The sequence below is a fragment of the Peromyscus californicus genome, unplaced genomic scaffold, assembly GCF_007827085.1.
Source record: "Peromyscus californicus insignis strain IS unplaced genomic scaffold, ASM782708v3 Scaffold_4__1_contigs__length_199733344, whole genome shotgun sequence".
In the NCBI taxonomy this organism is placed as follows: Eukaryota; Metazoa; Chordata; class Mammalia; order Rodentia; family Cricetidae; genus Peromyscus; species Peromyscus californicus.
The window spans coordinates 94,254,704-94,275,380 of NW_026294562.1; the positions used below are offsets into that span (position 1 = coordinate 94,254,704).

At 44.1% G+C, this 20,677-nt stretch overlaps 1 protein-coding gene across 6 annotated transcripts in view; it reads left to right on the top strand.

The window, feature by feature from the left end:
- The window catches only part of Dennd2b (DENN domain containing 2B), a 202,199-nt gene that overhangs the window by 150,447 nt on the left and 31,075 nt on the right, over positions 1 to 20,677 (top strand). For 5 of the 6 annotated variants that reach the window (XM_052763470.1, XM_052763468.1, XM_052763471.1 and 2 more), the window contains 2 exons: positions 12,879 to 14,135; positions 19,750 to 19,886. In XM_052763470.1, the coding sequence (XP_052619430.1) occupies positions 12,879 to 14,135; positions 19,750 to 19,886 (1,394 nt within the window). Of the gene's footprint in view, positions 1 to 12,878; positions 14,136 to 19,749; positions 19,887 to 20,677 lie in introns of those variants that run through there. The other variant, XM_052763473.1, reaches the window with a different exon arrangement.

The window sequence follows — 20,677 nt, forward strand, 5'->3', positions numbered from 1 at the left end:
CCTGGCTGCTTTGGGAAACATGAATGCAGTAGAACCTAGTAGTACTACTAAGAGGCATATGTATCTGGCTCTGGGGCAGGGGTGAAGGGTGGGAAGGACTCTTGGAATTGGAAACTAGTGGCAATGAGCATGTGGGACCCCAGTGCTACTATTCAGATCTTTATTTGCACGGCTTTATCTTTAGCTTGCTTATGGCTGTGCCTGAAGCTGCCCCCAACCAATCTGAGTCAAAGATCCTGGATTTATTATGAAGGTTTTAATTAGGTTTTCTGCAGATTTAATCCTTTTGCCCCTTTGAAGTGCAGACTTGATTAAGCGGGAGCCTATAGTGGGAAGAAAACTTAAGCTTTGCCATTCGCTGTATCCTGGCCTCCTGGAACAGAGTTCCTTTTCTCTTTGTAGGTGAGGCCAGTGAATACACTGCCTAACCTCACCTGACTTGTACAGCCCTGCAGGCTGTTCCCACTCTAGCATCTACAGTTGGATGTCCAACTCAGCAGGAGGAGGTTGGGGTTCTCAAAGCTTCTCTAAGTTGCAGAGGTCATAGTGTGTTGGTGCTGATGTCCTGTGATGGAATCAGAAGCAGCTTGGTGACTTGCAGAGAAGGAAATGTTCTAGTTAGAGCTCATTCAGTAGCTTTGATGGGGGTCAATTTGGCCACTTGTGCTGTAGGACCTGAGCTTTTAGTACCTGGGTCATAGCAGTGTAGAAGTTAAGCTGCCAGTCTCCTGTTTGGTGGCCTTGATTCTGGTTGTAGGTTACAGGAAACCTGGGTATCTGTAAGGAATGTCCATTTCTTGAGGACAAGGACTTTGACTTTTATCTGGGTTCCCAAAGCCTGGAGCATTACCTGGCTTATAGAAGGCACTGCCTATCTGTTGGTCATTCCGTTAAGGAGGATAGCCTCCTTTATGGAGCATGGTCTGCTGGTAATGTCTTGATGGTCCTTCTCTACTTTGGCCACTCTTCCCATCCACACTGTAGATTTTTAGAAAATCAGAGCTGAAAAGATGGCTTGGAGTTCATCCATACCTCTACTTGATTTATACACTGAAAAACTTAAGGCATAGAGAAAAGGAAGTGTCCTCTGCAACACTGAGCTGGAGAGATGGCTCAGTGGTTAGGAGCACTTGCTGCTCTTGCAGAGGACCTGAGTTCAATTTCCAACATCCTCACTGTGATTCACAGTCATCTGTAACTCCAGTTCCAGGTGCTCCCACACCCTCTTCTGTCTCTGTTCACCAAGCATTCATGCACATGGTGCACATGTGTGCAGGCAAACCACTCATATTCATTTTAAAAAAAACATCTGAGGGTAATAGGGTAAAAGTGTTACAGAGCCCATCCTAGTCATCATAGGCTACCACACAGGAGGACCTACAGCCTCAGCCACCCTGCTACTTGTGATGCCTCCCAGAATCTAACTAGGATGGTCTATTTATTTATTGGTGTATCAAATGACCACAAACTTAATGGCTTAAAAAAGTATGTCATTTATTTTGTTCACAAATTGCAAATTACATAGGGCTCATCTGGTAAAGTTTGATTCTATTACAGCATCAGATAGAGTGGCCCCAAAGGTTAAAGGTGACTAAACAGTTAGAGGTTAGAATGATCTGAAATGATAGTCAGTGCTGCCAGTCAGGGGGACCTTAGCTGGGGAATAAGCCCCATGACTTTTATGTCATGATGCCTGAGTACCAAGAGTAAGTTTTTAGCCTAAGAAGTCACAGGCACAGGGTCTGGTTTTTTGTTTTGTTTTGTTTTGTTTTTCCTCTCCCTTGTAGTCCTTTGGATAGAACCCAGGGCTATGCACCCCCCATGGGCTTATATATTTGAATGTGTAGTCTTCAGGGAGTGGCACTATTAGGAGGTGCAATCTTGTTGGAGAAAGTGTGTCACTGAGGGAGGCCTTTGAGGTTTCAGTAGCCCAAGCCAGGCCCTATGGCACACTCTTCCTGATGCCTGAGGATCTGGACGTGGAATTCTCAGCTACTTCTCCAGCCCCATGTTCGCCTGTGCAATCCCATGCTCCCTGCCATGATAATGGACTAAACCTCTGAAACTATAAGCAAGACCCAATTAAATGCTTTCTTTTGTAAGAGCTGCTGTGGTCATGATATCTCTTCATAGCTATAGAACACTGTCTAAGACACAAGGCAAACCTTCTTCCATTGAGCCACATATCTAGCCTGCACAGTGTCTTTTCTATTAAACTTCATTGATTAAGGTCACAATTCAGGGGAAGGGCTGATAGTTATCACAACCTTATGAGAGAAGCATCAATATCTTATCATAAGAAACATTTGTGTGTAGGAGGACATGATTGCCATCTTTGGAAGTAGTTTTTGTTTGCCCTCTGGTTACAATTCATATTCTTTCCAGATGCAAGATACACTCAATCTCTCCCCAAAGTTTCAGGTCTTATTTTCTTAATGGCATCAGCCTGAAGTCTAGGATCTCCTCATCTAAATTAGGTCTAGGTAGAGAAGAGAACTTTGGGGCGCGATTCTTTTCATTGTGTGTAGCTTCTTGAGTACTTGTTTCTTGCCATAAAAACATATGAGCTAAAGAATCTACCCCTGCTCCATACATAGGTACATAGGTAAAGGGTGATCACTGTTGATGCTTCCTTTCTTTCTTTCTTTTTTTCCCCAAGATTTATTTATTATGTATATGGGTTCTTTTGTCTGCATGTACATCTTCACACCAGAAGGGAGCATTGGAATTCATGAAACTACAGTTATAGACAGTTGTAAGCCACCATTCAGGTGCTGAGAATTGAACTCAGGACCTCTGGAAGAGCAGCCAGTGCTCTTAACCACTGCACCATCTCTCTAGCCTGATGTTTCTTTTTAAAAAGGAAAAAAATGAAGCATCTAGCGTCACCTACCTGTTTTGGTTCTTTGGTTATATCTTGTCCTGATGCTTGGGAGTCTTATTTCTTCCTCAGTCTCCTGGCCTTTTGATTCTACTCTCTAAAGTTACCTTTTTTGTTGTTGTTGTTTTGTTTTTTGTTTTTCAAGGTGTTTCTCTGTGTAGCTCTGGCTGTCCTGGAACTCACTCTGTAGACCAATCTGGCCTTGACCTCACAGAGATCCACCTGCCTCTGCCTCCCTGAGTGCTGGGATTAAAGGCGTGTACCACCACCACCACCACCACCACCACCCAGTTTAAGTTACCTTTTTTAAAAAATAAAAGCAGCTCATTCTGTGCTCAGTGCTAAATGGACCACTCTATCATTTTCTCTAGTGAGTGGAAAAAAATGTAAGAGCTAGAGGACTAGAAGAAGCACTGTGAAATGCTATTTTCTAGACACAAGTAGCCTTTGCACTCATGAACTCACAGAATCTGGGATTCCCTGCATAAGACCCATACAAGACTGAGCCCACCAACATTCTAAGATGGATAAGGGTGGAGAGCTCATGAGCCCCTGACTCCCCCAGGAGCTATGGTAGTTGGTATTTGCTGGGGGAGGGGAGTTATTTTTTTTCTGTGGTGTAACCCATGTTCCTATAAATAATCTCATACCCATGCTTATGCAGACAGCTCTAATTAACCTCAGTGATCTTTTGTTTATTTATTTATTCATTCATTCATTCATTTTTTTTGGTTTTTTGAGACAGGGTTTCTCTGTGTAGCTTTGCACCTTTCCTGAAACTCACTCTATAGCCCAGGCTGGCCTCGAACTCACAGAGATCTGTCTGCCTCTGCCTCCCAAGTGCTGGGATTAAAGGCATGCGGCACTACTGCCCGGCCTTTTTTTTTTTTTTTTTTAATGGCAGTAGGAGGGTGGCTTGTAAGGAAGATGGGATTCAGAGGATGTGGAGAGTGATAAGAGAGGGCAGTGTAGGGGATATGATCAAATACATACAATTTATAAATGTATGAAAAAGTAGTTCATTCTGGCTAGCAAGGTGCCTCAGTGAGTAGAAAAACTTGCCACCAACCTCAATGACCTGAATGATCTGAGTTCAATCGTCCCATGTGGTGGAAGGAGAGAAATGACTCCCATCAGTTGTCCTCTGGACCTCTACACACAAGCATACATGAAAACATACAAACACAAAATTAAAAAGTAAAATAAAAGTAACTCTTCTTATAGATGATTAATTTTCTCAGCCTGCTTTATAATATTTCAGAGGTCCAAAGTCTTCTTTCATTTTGTAATGGCCTCTTCTTTTTTCAGTCCAAACTGATGTATTTCCTTTGAAAACTTCCTGTCTTCCTTCTAAGACACAGACTCACTGTATAGCTCTGGTTGGCCCAGAACTTGCTATATAGACCAGGCTAACCTTGAACTCTGACTTTGCCTCTCAAGTGCTGGGATTAGAGGCATGCACCACCATGCTGGCATGGTTTTCTTATAAATCACTGTACTCTGTTGTACTAGTTAGACAGCACACATACAATCACTTGAAGGTAAATTCCCTTTCTTCATTGGGTTTTCTGTGAAATTGCCATGAGGTAATAGATCATAGGATTCTTAGACGCCTTGGTTGTCTCCAGAGAGGGCCTGTGAGACCGGCCCTCTGGATACTTACAAGGCTTGTGCCTGTAAGATTCTGTGAGACAAGGAGATCCTTAAAATTAAATTAAATTAAAAGATTTGGTGATTCTGTCGGGAAAGAGCTAAAGGTACCGTCAGACTTCTAGCTGATAGTAGAAAAAGAGATGGGATAGTTTAAAAGGAAACTATCTAGTTTTTACACAAAATTTAAAGGATAGATAAATAAGAATTTATTGGGTCAGAAAATAAATGTGTTCTTCATCACCAGCCTTTCTAGACGAGAAAAAAAGTCTTAAATGAAGAAATGGCTTCCATTATGATGATGGTTTAGTGAATATGTATATGTATTAGTAAGAGTGTGTGGCAGAAAAATCATTCAGCTGAGCACTTCAGATGAGCAGTTGATTATACCACAATGAATCTAAAAAGCAATGCAAGGGAAAAAAAAAAAAACTGGTGGGTCTAAAAACCCCAAAACCATAAACATGAATTAAATAATTTTTATCCAACCTTTGAATTTGGTATGAAAACTGGATAGTGGGTTTTTTTTTTTTTTTTTTTTTTTTTTTTGAGACAGGGTTTCTCTGTGTAGTTTTGTGCCTTTCCTGGAACTAACTTGGTAGCCCAGGCTGGCCTTGAACTCACAGAGATCCGCCTGGCTCTGCCTCCCGAGTGCTGGGATTAAAGGCGTGCGCCACCACCGCCCAGCCAGGATAGTTCTTTTTTAAATGCCTCTCATCTCTTTTACTACTGTCAGCTAGAAGTCTGATGGCACCTTCAGCGCTTTACCTGACATAATCGCCAAAGCTTTTAGTACAGTGAGGATCTCCTTGCTCCCAGCTTTCAGTAACACTTTCCTTACCTCCTTTTAAGCACCTACTGACAGTTCCTAAGTCACTAGTTTTAGAATTTTGCTTTAGTAGTATGTCATTGATAGGCTGGCCTTGTTATTCTACTGCCAAGTAACCAAAATGGCATTCGTAGCATAGAATACCATTTTGTCAGACTCTCATCTTTTGTGAATTAGGAATTCGGACTGAGCACTGCCTGGAATGATGCAGTGGCAGAGACTATAGCAGCTGGTAATGTCTTGACACACATCAGGAGGTTGGTGCTGGAGGTTACTGGGACCTCCCCAAAGTCTTGGGGCCAGAATTCTTAGGCATGCCTCTCCAGTTGTCCTGGTTTTACATATAACTTAAAAGACAGAAACTAGAATCTCTTCCTCTCAAGGGCTTGGCACAGATTCATTTCTACTATATTCTGTCGGTCATGCAGTCACAGAGCTCAGGTACAAGAGAAGGATCACTTTGGCAGGAGGCATGGATGAGAATTTGGGGACCATAGTCTAAAACCATCACGTGTGTCTTTGGCACTGTCTCCTGGAACTTTGTTTCTGTCCTCGGCTTTGCATAAAGCCAGCTCTGCTTTACACAGCTGTGCAATTTGTACTAGACCAGGGTATTAGCCTTTCCCTGTCTGCCCTGTGTCTTAAGAGACAGCTTCTTTGTTGTAAGAACTCTCTGTCCATTACTTAAGGGGCTAAGATTCCCACTGGGAGGAGAACTTACCCTTCTTTTCTGTGCTGCTTTAGAAGTCAGCTGGGGATGGGGCACAGTTATGGCTTGGATATGTTTGTGGAAATGAAAAGGCCTCGCAGTTTATTCATAGACCCACAACCACCTTTTGCTTAGGTTGACTTTGCAAGTCTCTGTAGATCATGGCCTGCTTGCAGCCTCACTTGGAGGCTGAGGCTTTCTGGACCCTTGAGGGTTTCTAGTCATTTGAGATTGGCTGGGGAGCAGGAAGGCTGAGTTATGTTACCCCATCTTTTACCTCTCTATTGGAACTCTTCTGGAGTGGGTTGTCAGTAGGAGTTGTTGAGATTTTAGTCTAAGGAACGAAATACTGGTTTTGCTAACAGGACTCAGGCTATGTTCCTTCCTTTGCCTCCTCCCCTGTGCTCACAGTACAGGGTAGCACATTGAGAATGCAATCCTGAGTTGAGGCCATCACTGAGTAGTGGGAGTCAACAGCCCATCTCAATTGAGCAGTCCTAGAATGGTTAGTGACCAACTCCAAGGTAGTTTTGTTTGAAGCAGACTGAACACCAATTGAGTAGACCCCACACACACACCAAGAAGGCTCGCTTTCTAGTGTTCATAGCACATCCTGATGGCTCTGGGGTGGTGACATGGGTGCCTAGGACTTTCTAGCAAATGCTTCTGACTTGGCCTCTTACTTAGTTATAGTAATATCCCTGGCTATCCCCACAATTTCTTCCCCCCAAAAAAATCCACCTGCAACTTCAAGCAAGCTTAGTTTAGAAATGCACTGATGATCTTCTCTCCAAAAAAGTTCTGGGTGCACTTAGCAATACGTAGTGCATCTTTTGATACAAATGCTTCCTGCTTTGTGGCTTAAGATAATCAGATGTGTATGCCTGTAATTGCAGCACTTGGAAGATGGAGGCAGAAGGATGAGGAATTGAAGGTCAGCCTCAACAACATAGGGAGTTCGAGGCCAGCCTGGGCTACAAGATACCTTGTCCTCAGGAGAGAGAAGAGGAAAAAAAAAAGAAGGCACGGGACCCACACTGGGGTTGGGTTATATTTGTAGCAGAAGGAGTAGTTTTCATTTTAAGGCCCAGCTTCCGTCTGCATGTATGGAAACATGTACACACATTGCTTTCTCTTTAAATTTGTTCTACTGCCATACTTCAGTCCATACCCCTTTAAAAAAATATTACTTACTTGTCTTAAATATTTATCTCCATGCATGTGTGTTTATATTCTTACATTCTTTTAAATTTCCTGTGTACATTCCCCCACCCCTTTGCTTTTATCTGTTTTTCTAACTCCCTGTCTCCTGAAAATGTTTATTTTGGCAAGTTGTATGCCATCGTGTTGGCATCTGTGTACGTGTCAAGCAATAGAACTGGCGGCCGCTGACAAGCTGTGGTACATCAGGTACCCAGTTCCACAGTGGCTGCCTCCTCCTGGGTAGGCTCTGGGACTCAGAACAGAGTGAGCCATCAAAGAGCAACATCTTGGGTGTGTATTAGTTGCTTTGTATTTGCTTTTGTCTTATGCTTCTCTTGCTGTTTGGGAGTTACTCATGTTAGGTTTCAAACCCAGAACAAATGGCTGAGGTGCCTACCTACCATATCAAAGTGGACACTGGCCACCAGATTCTCCCTGCATCCTTTAGTCCCTGTTATGGGGGGTCCTACTGGCTGGCATAACCTGTAACTTCTCCAGCCCAAGTGCTGGGTTACTTTTCCCTAAGCTGCTCTTCCCTGTATAATCCAACCATTTTGGTTACCTGTTTTTTTGTTTTGTTTTGTTTTGTTTTTTTGTCTATTCTCTTTTGGGCCTCCTGACTCCTGGTTCCCCTCTCTCCCTTCTTCTCACATGGCCTCATGTCTACTCTGGACACTCCCAAATGTCCCTGTCTGGCTGTACTCTCACACATATCTATAATAAACCTTCTCCTGCACCACTTTTATGTATGTATATATGTATGTATGTATGTATTTGTTATACATCTGGTGCCAAAACCTGGGACTAGTCATGTTCCTTTCCTTTTTTATTTCCTTTTTTTCCCATTCAATTCATAGTGTTCACTTTTATAAATTGACATCATCTTAGTCACACAGCTAGTGCCTGTAGGTAATCAGAGAAAGTGTTTTATAAAGAACTTGAGATTTAGAGAATATAGATGACCTGTCCATGAGCATACCAAGGAAGTTGACAGAACTAGATTCAGATCTCTAGGCAGTTGGCTGCTGTCCAGTTATTGCCATATGGGGGAAGCCTTTGGGCTGACAGCCTTACTGGGCTGCACTAGGTGTTTTGTGTATCTTTCTGTGTTAGGCAGGGACATTTGCAGACAATGGCTTGGGAAGGCATAAAGGAAACTAAATTTTTCACTACTTATCCTTTCATTCATTCCTTCATTCATTCACTCATTAATTCAATATAAAAAATTACATTTAGGTGCAGAAGATATCAAAATTTAATAGGATAGTGTCATAAGCTTCAAGTAAGTCCATTTGTAATCTAGTTAAGAAGATATGTTGAGAAACAGTCTAATGCAAGCATGTCCAGCCTGTAGCTTGTGATCCACTATATCTCAAGATATCTATGAATGTGGTCTAGTATATTTGTAAATGACAATATCATGTTGTAATGTCAGGGTTGGACACCCTTGTAACTATTATACCACAACAGATATTTTTCCAGCCACGTTAGAGGGATTCAAAGTTGGCCATTTCCACCAGGGGGTAGGTAGGGTGCAGAAAATCTAGGAGTTTGACACACCTTTAGATGAGATGCAGGATTGGTATGGAGGGAAAGATAGTGAGATGATGAAGGTAAACCTAAGTAGAAACCAAATTACTGGGTCCTCGTCAGCCTTGCTTTTAGTCTGCAAATAGTAGGGGGTTTCAGTGGGTTTTGCACCATAAAAAGATGTCAGAGATGAGAAGATGGACCCGAACAGGGTTGAGAAGCAAAAAGAAGTCAAGAGACTGTTTTCAGTCCTGGTGCAAGAAGAAATCTGAACAAAGGAATTAGCAGTAGCAGTGGGGATGTGGGTAGGGACTGTGCAAGGTGTTAGGGAACAGAATTGATGAGATGCAGTTGTGGAATATGTGGGTGTGTTGGGGAGCAGGATGGATCCAGATGTGTAGAGAAGGGGGAAGAACACAGACTTTTTGTCCTGTCTTTTTGAGACAGGATTTCTCTGTGTAGCTTTGGAGCCTGTCCTGGAACTTGCTGTGTAGACCAGGCTGGCCTCGAACTCACAGAGATCCACCTGCCTCTGCCTCCCAAGTGTTGGTATTAAAGGCATGCACCACCACCACCCAGCACTTTTTAAAACTTTTTAAAATGATTTATTTTACTTTATTTTTTATGTGCGTTGGTATGAAGGTGTCAGATCCTCTGGAAATGGCTGTGAGCTGACATATGGGTACTGGGAATTGAACCCAGGACCTCTGGAAGAACAGCCATCTTAACCGCTGAGCCATCTCTCCAGCCCTCTTTCTTTATCTATGGTGGTAAAACCAGAGGTAAGGAAGCACAAAATAGTGTAGAGATGGCTCAGATGGGTAACAAAGAAAAGCCAACTCTGTTAGGTGGGCCTTGGGTCTCCACACAGACCGTTTGTCCTTTTTTTATCCATGGTGATAAAACCAGAGGCGGAGGAAGCACAAAACAGTGTATGGATGACAAAGAAAAGCCAACTCTGTTAGGTGGTATGCGTGCAGGTGTGCGACACACACACAAACACACCAAAAAAAGAAAAGAAAAAGAGGCTTTGTCTTTCTGGTCTCTGCTGATCCTTGATGCTGAGAATAGTTATCTGGAGTGTATCTGCTACACAGTATACCAAGTGGATGGAGAACCAAGCTGTGTCTCAGCTTGAGGTGTGTACACATGCACATGGAGGTCCCTAGGAAACCCAAGGAAGCCACTGGGTGTAGTGAACCTGAAGAATGATAGCACCAAAGTGGGAGATCAGACACCAAAGAAGGGTTTGCTCAGGGGCTGGCTTTGTGAGAACATTTGGACCCAAGCACTATTTTTATCTTGGCCATCATTTTCTCTCACTTGACAGGTGAGGAATTCTCATACTTTCTCTCTCAATCTATAGGGATAAAAGACAACTAAATGAAACTGAAGACTAAGACTGAGTATTATCTCTCATGTCAGCAGATGCTATGTGCTGTGCAAACTCCTTGTCACAAAATCCAAGCATTCTGACATCTGCCCACAGCCCTGTTGTATCTTTCCTTAAGCCTTCTGTGAGAAGTAACAAATTCTTCTGAGCCTTTCCCTAACCTGGGAGCACAGACCTGTGGAGGTACTTTTCCCATCTCCAATGAGAAAAACCAAAACAGAGTCCTCTGGAATCCAAGGATTTATCTTTGTAGGTGGCTGAATTGATGCCCTTTTATATCTGGGGCTTTATAAAACAAGAGAGACTGGGGGGGCCCTGTCTGTTGTGTGTAGGCTGGGGTCTCCTTAGGTTCATTGCTCTGCTAGTGCCTACTACAGAGGGTTGAGGCTTCTGTTCCCGCCGCCCCACTGAGTAGGCTCTTTGGTCAATGAGCTTGGCTGTGCCCTATAGTTCTCTCATCTATGCCCATGTACACCTGCAATAGCTCTTGTTTGACTTGCCCTTTTAAAAACAACTTAAGCATGTTGAGATTTCCTGTTGATCAGGGCAGTCAGAGGCTATGACCCAACAGGGAATTGTCAGCCAATCCTTGACTCACCAGAGCTCCAGTTTTCTGTATGTGAACAAGTGGTGACAGCCACTTGGCTCAGGAACAGCTGGCTGCTGTCCTGGAGATGGCATGGCACTTTGGAGGCTCTGAAGCTGGACAGCCCAGCTTTTGATCCACTAGACCTTCTCTGGGTTCACTGTTAGCAAACTCCTGCCACCTTTGAACTAATATTGTTTGGAAAGAATTCTTGAGCCAGGCATAGGGGTTGCATACCTTTAATCCCAGCATTTGGGAAGCAGAGGCAGGTGGATCTCTGTGAGTTTGAGGCCAGCCTGGTCTACAAAGTGAGTTCCAGGACAGCCAAGGTTCTTACACAGAGAAACCCTGTCTTGAAAAGCCAAAAAAATAACAATAATCTTAAGGTTGGCAGTGATTATCATAGTAAGTGCCAGAAAAATGTGCTGAAGAGGAAGCTTACTCATAGCTGTCTTCAGTATGTCCACTCACCTTTACCTTTTCCTTTCATTTTTGTTCAACATTCACAGAGTGCTTTGTAGATACTGAGTTCATGACTTAGACAACAGCTCTAGCAGTAAGTCCCTGATGCTTATAAAAGCTGTATTCTAGCCTGGGCTATGTCCAATGCCGTGAAGGATTTTAGTGAGCTATGCTTGGTGACCTGAGTGTTCACAAAGAAGGAAGAGGCTACTGTTTACTGGTTGTTTCTCATTTCTTAGCCATTAAAAAGTTTTAACATTAACATATAAAATAGTGGGTTCCATTATGGAATTTGAATAATACATGTTTTCTGTTGCCCTCTTCTCCTACACTAAGACCTCTTTTTCCCCTTTCATAGTCTCTTTTCTAGTTTCATGAACCCCATAATATATGTATTATATATGTATGTGTATGCAAATCTTGGATCTGTATATGAGAGAAAACATGTGGTTCTGTGTCTGTATTACTTTGCTTAATAGAAGAGTTTCTAATTCCATCTATTTTCCTACATGATTTCATTTTTCTTTATGGCTTGGTAAAACCTCGCTGTGTGTATGTACCACATTGCCTTGATCCATTCATCTGGTGATGGATATTTAGGCTATTTCCACTTTTTAGTTATTGTAAACAGTGCATAGATGTAAAAGTCTCTTTGTTCTAGGACTTAGAGTCTTTTGGTACTGTTTTCTCTTTAGAGAGAAACATAGTGTAATGTAAATTTATATTGTGGCTTCACTACTTACCAGCTGAGTAACTTTAGGTGAGATATGTAATTTCTTTAAGTCATTGTGTCTTTTTATTTGTAGCATGAAGACAATACATAATAATGACCTAATAGAATTTTCATGAAGAGAATGGAAAAGAACTCTTTCTTGAGGGGCCTGCCTAACCTTGGGAATCCTAATTCTGGTCAGGATAGTGGGATCTTGTATCCAGTAACACAGTCTTAGGGGAGACACCCAAGGACTTAAAGGCCAAATAGTTTGGGCATATACATTTGGGAATACTTAGAAAGTAATGTGCTGGACCTGTTTTGCTGCAACTCATGAAAGTTGGTCATTAGCATCTTTTCTCATCTGCACATTCATTGATATCATGTTGATAGTTCAGGAATATTTATACTGTAAAGAACAGTGTTGCCAGTCTCTGCTTTCTTCTACAGAGAGCCAGTTAGCCATTTAGCAACACGTTACTGGTCTTACTGTTCTCTAGTTGACAGCTGCAGACTCTTGGGATTTCTAGTCTATTGTAGAACAGGGTTCTGCTCTATACATTACTCAGGGTCTCTGAGGATGAGCTAGACAGAAAGGCTCATGGAGGTTGGCCTGCTGTGGCTAAAGAGCTGTTCCCTTCTTGACAGCCATGACGATATATATTACATGAAGAGTGTACTTTTTTTGTTCTTTTGGACACACTATCCCAGGTTGGCCTCAGACTTACTGTATAGCTAATGATAACCTTGAACTCATGATCCTCCTGCCTCCATCTTTCAAGTGAAGGGATGGGGGCGGGACAGGGTACTCACAGAGTATTTTTGAGACGTCTACAGGAACAGAACATCATAATGAACCATGACCCTCTAGTTTTTAGACCACTCACCACTATTTTCTTTTCTTTTTTCTCCTTTGCTCTTAGGTCTCAGTCAGTCTCTCCACCTCCAGTTTTGTACCCTCCAAGAAGTCCCATCTACCCACTGAGTGACAGTGAAACCTCAGCCTGCAGGTACCCCAGCCATTCTAACTCCCAGGTGCTCCTCAAGGACCGGCATCCTCGCAGTCCTTCACTCTTAGGTCCTCAAGATCCCTCCCCAGAGACTTCACCACCCACCTGTACCCTCAAGGCTACCAGCTTCAGTTATTTGGACAGAACCCCTTCAACGCGCAAGAGAGAGGACCAAAAGGAGACTGTCCAGGGTGCAGCCCAGGATGTAGAGGGTGTGACTGCTTGCCTCCCTCTTGCCCAGAGCACCCCATTCTTAGGGCCAGCGGCTGGCCCTCGGAGTGTCTTACTGACTTGCATTGGTACCCGAGCCCATAACCTGGGCATCCGGGAGAAGATTTCAGCATGGGAAGGTCGCCGAGAGGCTTCACCCAGGATGAATCTGTGTGGAGAGAAGCGGGAGGGCTCTGGGAGCGAGTGGGCAGCCAGTGAGGGCTGCCCCAGTGTGGGCTGTCCCAGTGTGGTGCCATCCCCCTGCAGCTCAGAAAAGACCTTTGATTTTAAAGGCCTCCGGAGGATGAGCAGGACCTTCTCTGAGTGTTCCTACCCTGAGACAGAGGAGGAGGGAGAGGCACTACCTGTGCGGGACTCTTTAAATCGGCTGGAGAAGCGGCCAGGCCGGAATGAGCCCAGTGCCTTGCTCAGGGGTCATGGCAGCAGGAAAGAGAGCTCAGCAGTGCTGAGCCGGATCCAGAAAATTGAGCAAGCCCTAAAGGAGCAGCCTGGCCGGGGTCTTCCCCAGCTCCCCAGCAGCTGCTACAGTGTAGACCATGGGAGGAGGAAGACTGGAACCGTGGGCACCTTGGAGGAGCCAACAGGGAGTACAAGTTTGAGCTCCAGCAGCAGGACAGGAGGAGTAGCTGGAATTGTGGGGGAGGCAGGCCCACCTCTGGACAGGGAAGGCAGTGGTTCCATGAAGTCAGGGACCCCTGGAAATAGCCCTAGCCCACAGCTGCTGCCTTCAAAGAGCTCTCCTGATCCTGTAAACCCTGTCCCCAAACCCAAGCGTACCTTTGAATACGAGGCTGACAAGAACCCCAAGACTAAGCCAAGTAATGGTCTACCTCCTTCACCCATACCTGCTGCTCCACCCCCCTTGCCTTCCACACCAGCCCCACCAGTCACCCGGAGACCAAAGAAGGACATGCGTGGTCACCGGAAGTCACAGAACAGGTAAGGCATGCCCTCCTATGTCAGATAGTGGGGCCCAATGGCATTCTTTTAAATGGAAGAAGCAAAAGCAGATTGTGCTTGGGTCACAGGAGTGTGCTACAAGTTCTGAAGCACTGAATAATTGTTAGTTTGGCAGCTGTGATAGGAAAAATGGAATGGGTCTCCTGTGCGTTCGTTCGCTCTCTCTCTCTCTCTCTCTCTCTCTCTCTCTCTCTCTCTCTCTCTCTCTCCCCCTCTCCCTCTCCCTCCCTCTCTCCCTCTCTCTCCCTCTCTCCCTCTCTCTCCCCACCCCCATTTTGTAGCTGACCTGGAATTTCCTGTGTACTTGGCTGGCCTTGAACTCACAGAGATCCTCTTGCCTTGGCCCCCTAAGTGCTAGGTTTAAAGTCATGTATCACTGCCAGGCCTGTTCTGCTCTTGAATGGGAGAGAGAGAGGATGAATGCCAATCTTGACAGTGCTGGGTACTGAAGTTATTGGCTAGGTTTGTTGGGGTGAGCTAGCTATATTAAAGATCCCTTAATTCATTACTGGAAGGTTAAAGCTACCTTCATTTTAGGTCTTGTAAAGAAGACAGTCTGTTGAAGGACTGACAGGATATTAGCCTTACAACCACATGAAGTGCCTGCACTGAAAATCAATTTCTTTTTTAAAAAATTTTTAATGATTTATTTTACATGCATTGGTGTTTTCCCTGCATGTGTATCTGTTGGATCCCCTGGTACTGGCGTTATAAACAGCAGTGAGCTGCCATGTAGGTGCTGGGAATTGAGCTCAGGTCCTCTAGAAGAGCAACCTGTACTCTTAATGGGTAAGCCATCTCTCCAGACCCCTGAAAATTAATTTTTTTTTTTAGGTTTTTTTTTTTTTTTAGGTTTTTCGAGACAGGGTTTCTCTGTGTAGCTTTGCACCTTTCCTGGAACTCGCTTTGGAGACCAGACTGGCCTCGAACTCACAGAGATCCGCCTGCCTCTGCCTCCCGAGTGCTGGGATTAAAGGCGTGCACCACCACCGCCTGGCAAAATTAATTTCTTAAAGTGAAACTGTACCAGAGGATTGCATTTTATCATTAATAAATTCATTATGTTGACAAATTCAGTATGATTCCTTTCTCTTGAGGACCTTTAGCCTATACTGATACCCTGGTTCTGTTTCAAAGGGTGGTTCTTGGGTCCTGAAAGAAAGACATATGAGGAAACATTTCACCAGCTTCTTGGTCAAATCCAAACACTACCTTTTCTGGGAGTTTCCACTGGTTCCTGGTCAGTCTTGGCAGTTTTGGCCCTGAACTAGCAGGGGCAGCTCCTGGGTGTGACTTGGAATCTGGAATTGGTGAAGGTTGAAAAATACCTGTTAACCTAATTCTGTGGCAGGTTAGAAACAAGCATTCTTTGGAATCCTTACCTTTAACTTACATATCCCAAGACTACTTCCCTTCTAGGAATCTTCTAGTATGTTATCATTCTTTTTGTCCTTTTTTAAAAAATTACTATTAAGAGATTTTCTATTCATTTTACATACCAACCATAGATTCCCCTCTCCTCCCTCCTCTTGCCCATGTTGTCATTCTTAATGCTTCATCCAGCATAGCCCGTCTCAAATACAGACTTTCCATGTGTAGAGGGAGAATCACAATGTTTCATACTCCTGAGCCAGGGTACCTCATGGCTATGTACAGTCTTATGTTTTGGCTTATCCCAAGAATGCTTATTGGCTTCTTTAATTTATTTACCAGCCTGCCAGGTAAGCTAGCTTTGTCCATATTCATCCATTTCTGCTAACATCCATCTAGAGCCTGCTATACACCTAATCTTATGCTGGTCTAAGGGACACAGAGACAAGTAAGACATGGTTCTTCCTTCAAGGACTTGATGATCTGATACATAGATAAATCATAGATACCATGATATTCACCATGACTCCTTACAGTGCAGAATGCTGTGGAGACTCAGAGGAGAAGCATCTATTTCAGCTCAGAAGTGAGGGGAAGCCACTCCTGGAGGTAATTACTGAGCCAGAGTTAGAATAACAAAAACCAGTTGGCTAGGTAGCAAGGAATAGGGGAGAGTTGATCGACCTGAAGGTGTTATATGTATTCCTACATGTCACATTTGCATGTAATTCACACACACACACACACACACACACACACACACACACACACGTCAGGTGGAGTCTCTTAAAAAAATTTTCAGACTCCAACCTGTGCATTTGGAGAAAAAGAAGAACAGTTCAGGAAGTGTAAGCTTGCCGGGCGGTGGTGGCACACACCTGTAATCCTAGCACTCGGGAGGCAGAGGCAGGCGGATCTCTGTGAGTTCAAGGCCAGCCTGGTCTACAGAGCTAGTCCAGGACAGGCTCCAAAGTTACAGAGAAACCCTGTCTCGAAGGAGAAAAAAAAAAAAGAAAGTGTAAGCTGTTGTGCTTGCTTGTCTGAACCTTGAGCATTTTTCCCCTGAGGAGAACATGTTAACTTTGTTTGTGTTATGTCAGGTGTGCTTCTTACAGACATATTTTAAAGAAATGAAAACTAGATACTTACTATATTCAGTCAAGGAAGAGTAAGATTTCTGAGGAAGAGAGGCTGGGGAGCTGGCTTAGTAAGTTACATGCTTGCCACACAGGGATGAAGCACCCATGTAAAAACTGGGCATGATACATGTCAGCTGGTGGGGGTGGAGTCAAAACAGGCAGATCCCTGGAGCTTGTTGGCGGTCCAGCCTAGATGAATCAACGAGCTCCAGAGACTATTGATGGAAGTACTAAGACAACTCCACATAGTTAAAAGGGAGGCTTATTCTGGGGAGTAACTACAAGTAAAGGGATAGGTTACAGGGTCCGGGAGAGGTGAAGTGCAGTCCAGCGGTGTTCTCTGGAGAACTCTGCTTGGTCTACATGCAGCATCCAGGATCCAGGAGCCAAGGTAGCCGGCACATCTGGATCTCGGGTCTTAAGGGCTCCCATCTCGGCCCGCCTCATAGGCGTGACAGTTACCGGAAGCCTCAATGGGGGTAGTAATTCCAGGTCAAAGCTGGAACAGCTGCCCACTACAAGAGACTGTGTCTCAAAGAAACAAGGCACACAAGAATGGCACACACCTTTAATTAATCCCACCTTTGGGAGGTAGGTGGATCTCTGTGAGTTTGAGGCAAGCCTGGTCTACATAGTAAGTTCCAAGCCATCCAAAGCCACACAGAGTGAGACCCAAAAAAACAAGGTGAAGAATATTCAAGGAAGATAACCATGTCTGGCTTCCACACCTACATGAACATGTACATACATGTACACAACAAAATCCTGGAAAAAAATAGACTATATTTATCTTGATGAAAGGCAATGTGTTGGCTTTCAACATGGTACCTGTATAAGATGTCCAGTCTACTCTTACACCAATGAAGACTTAATCTCACATAGTATTTGACCATTTAGTTGGGAAGTCTGGGCCCAAGACAGAAATTTATGAGTCATCAGGAGTAAAAGACTTGGCCATGTCTATTTGTACATACGCAGAAAGGAGACCTAAAGACAGAGTTCTGAGACACTGGCATTTAAAAGTCCACTTAGAACTGCGTATGGTGGCACATGCTTTCAATCCCAACACTCAGAAGGTTGCAGGCAGGCAATTTCTATGAGTTTGAGGCCAGCCTGGTCTATATCGTGAGTTCTAGATCAGCTAGGGCTACATAGAGAGACCCTGTCTCAAAATAATAAACATGAGAACAGCCTTTTAAAAAAGAGAATCCTAGCCAGGCATGGTGGCACACACTTTTAATCCCAGTACTTAGGAGGCAGAGGCAAGTGGATTGAGGCCAGCCAGGTCTACAGAGTGAGCTCCAGGACAGCCAGAGCTACACAAAGAAACCCTGTCTCAAACAAACAAACAACACACACACACACACACACACACACACACACACACACACACACACACACACACACAGGCGGGGGCGGGGGGTGCGGGGGAAGAGGAAGATTGATTCTTTCATTAGAGCCTGAAAAGTAATTGCCGGGGTTGTATGAAAACTAGAGCTGATGGAAGTACAGAAGGAGAGTCCCAGGATAAGAAGTGTTGTGTTAGGTTGTTTGGTTGAATGCTGCAGAGGGGCCAGGTGAGCCTAAGAGGGTGGTGTAGCCAGTCCTTGACTTGCAACCCAGCGCTCTCAAAATGAGTATTCAATGAGCAAGGAAGAAAGGATGTCGTTGAAAGAGGAAGGCACTCAAGGATAAGAAAGATTCAGTCATGCTGTCTCTTTTCTGCCCCAGAGACATGAGAGGGAAATCCAGAGGACCTGTGTGGTGGAAAGAGAACCAACTCATAAGTTGTCCTCTGACCTCCACATGCATGCCTAAAATAAGTAAACATAATTAATATAAAAAAGAGTCAGATGCCATGTCAGATGTTCCTGTTCATGTGTCATTTCGTTGGACTTCACTGGGAGGGACATGCCTTGGATAGAGAAGAGGATGTAGCCAGCATCCCAACTCGGATGAGGGGACAAGAAGAAGACATCTTAGGATCCAATAAGCTGTGGTTCCAATTCTGCAGTGTAGGTTATACTGCAGTAGTTTCTACTGGGGAGTAGAAAGGAACAGTGGACTATTTGGAGGGGCACTACAGCAGATTATCCTCCTAGCTCTACTGAAGGAGAGGACTGACTTTTTTGAGGGTTCAACCCTTCTTGTATCAATAAACCAACCTGTACCAACTCTTTCCTCCATCCCTCTTATAGCCGTGGACATGACCTTCCATTGTAGAGCCCTTATGGGCTGCTCAGAGCCCTTGCTAGGAAACTGGCTCTAGGAAACCGACTGATCTCTCTATTCCTTTGGAAATGGTAGACTCTTCTCAAGAAGGATGCTTTCTAGGTCTGAGAGGCCAGAATTGTGGTTGGAAGCTTAGATTCTGGAAGCAGGCAGCCTTGGAAAATCCTGCCTCAGTCTCTCCAAACCTCTTGTTTGTAAATTGCACAATACCTGCCAGCTCTATTGTGAGAATAAGAACAGATATATTTGACATGGCGTCTGACTACTTTTTTAAAAATATGATTATATTTATTTATTTTTGACATGTAAGTGGAGGTCAGAGGACAGCTTATAAGAATTGGTTCTCTTTCTACCACATGGGTCCTAGGGATTGAACTCGGGTCATTAGGCTTAGTGGCAAGCGCCTTTTCCTGCTGAGCTATCATCTCACTTGCCCAGACGGGATGATTTTAGGCTGTGGAAGTTATTACCTCATACTGGTATTTGTTTGTTTGTTTGTTTGTTTATTTGTTTTGAGACAGGATTTCTTTGTGTAGCTTTGGAGCCTGTCCTGGAACTCACTCTGTAGACCAGGTGGGCCTCGAACTCACAGAGATCTGCCTGCCTCTGCCTCCCGAAAGCTGGGATTAAAGGTGTGTGCCACCACTGCCCAGCTCATACTGGTATTATGGTAGATAAGCACATTACAGTCACTCAGACTGGGGTCCTTTAGACTGTCTTGTCTTTCTTGTTCAGAGGTATAGTAATAAGTTTGAGGAGGAGGGCCTCTGATCATTACTGTTTCCTATGGCTGTTCCCAGCAACACAAAGGGATCTGGTCCAGCCAAAATGACTCTTACTCTTGTCCACAGAAAATCCTTTGAGTTTGAGGATGCATCCAGTCTCCAGTCCCTGTATCCCTCTTCTCCCACTGAGAATGGTACTGAGAGTCAACCCAAGTTTGGATCCAAAAGCACTTTAGAAGAGAATGCCTATGAAGATATTGTGGGTAAGCAGTGGTAGAGGTGGTGGGGGTGGGCCTTCCCTAGGGGCTATAGAACAGCTACTAGAAGGAGATGTTCATAGGTTCACCTCATGTGGAACACCATGGTTCCTTCCACCTTAGGTAATTCCTGGAAATGGCAACAGAGCAGCTGAGGTGACTAAGCCTAACCCTGAGTGAGCTAAAATCCAAAAGGCCTTTGGGACCACAGGAAGGGACAAATGACATCATTCCTTTCTTGTGTTTTTGGAAGAATTGAGAGACCAACAGATACTCTTCCTTAGTTGTGTACCCTTAGGCAAGTCACTTAACTTTTGCAGGGCTCTGTTTTTCTGTAAAACAGTGGCAATATGAGGATCTGAACAGTAACACTAGTAGTAATATTACTTTCTTAAGATGGTTGTTAGGGGCTTTGGAGAGATGGCTCAGTGGTTAAGAGTACTGGGCGCCCTTCCAGAGGACCCAAGTTCAATTCCCAGCACCGATGTGGCAGCCCACAACTGTCTATAACTCCAGTTCCAGGGGATCTTATGCCTTCTTCTGGCCTCCACGAGTACTACACACACATGATGCACAGATAAGCATTCAGGCAAACACTCCTATACGTAAAATACAAATAAATAAAATCTCAAAAAAATTGTTGTTAGGATTAAGTGAGCTAAGACTATGACACTGACAGATTTGGTGTCTAGTATAAGCCTGATTCCTGGTTCAAAGACACCTGTTATTTCCCAGTGGCTTAAGAGGCAAGGGAGTTGAGTGGGGTTACATTTATATGGTCACTGTTCCTTTATGAG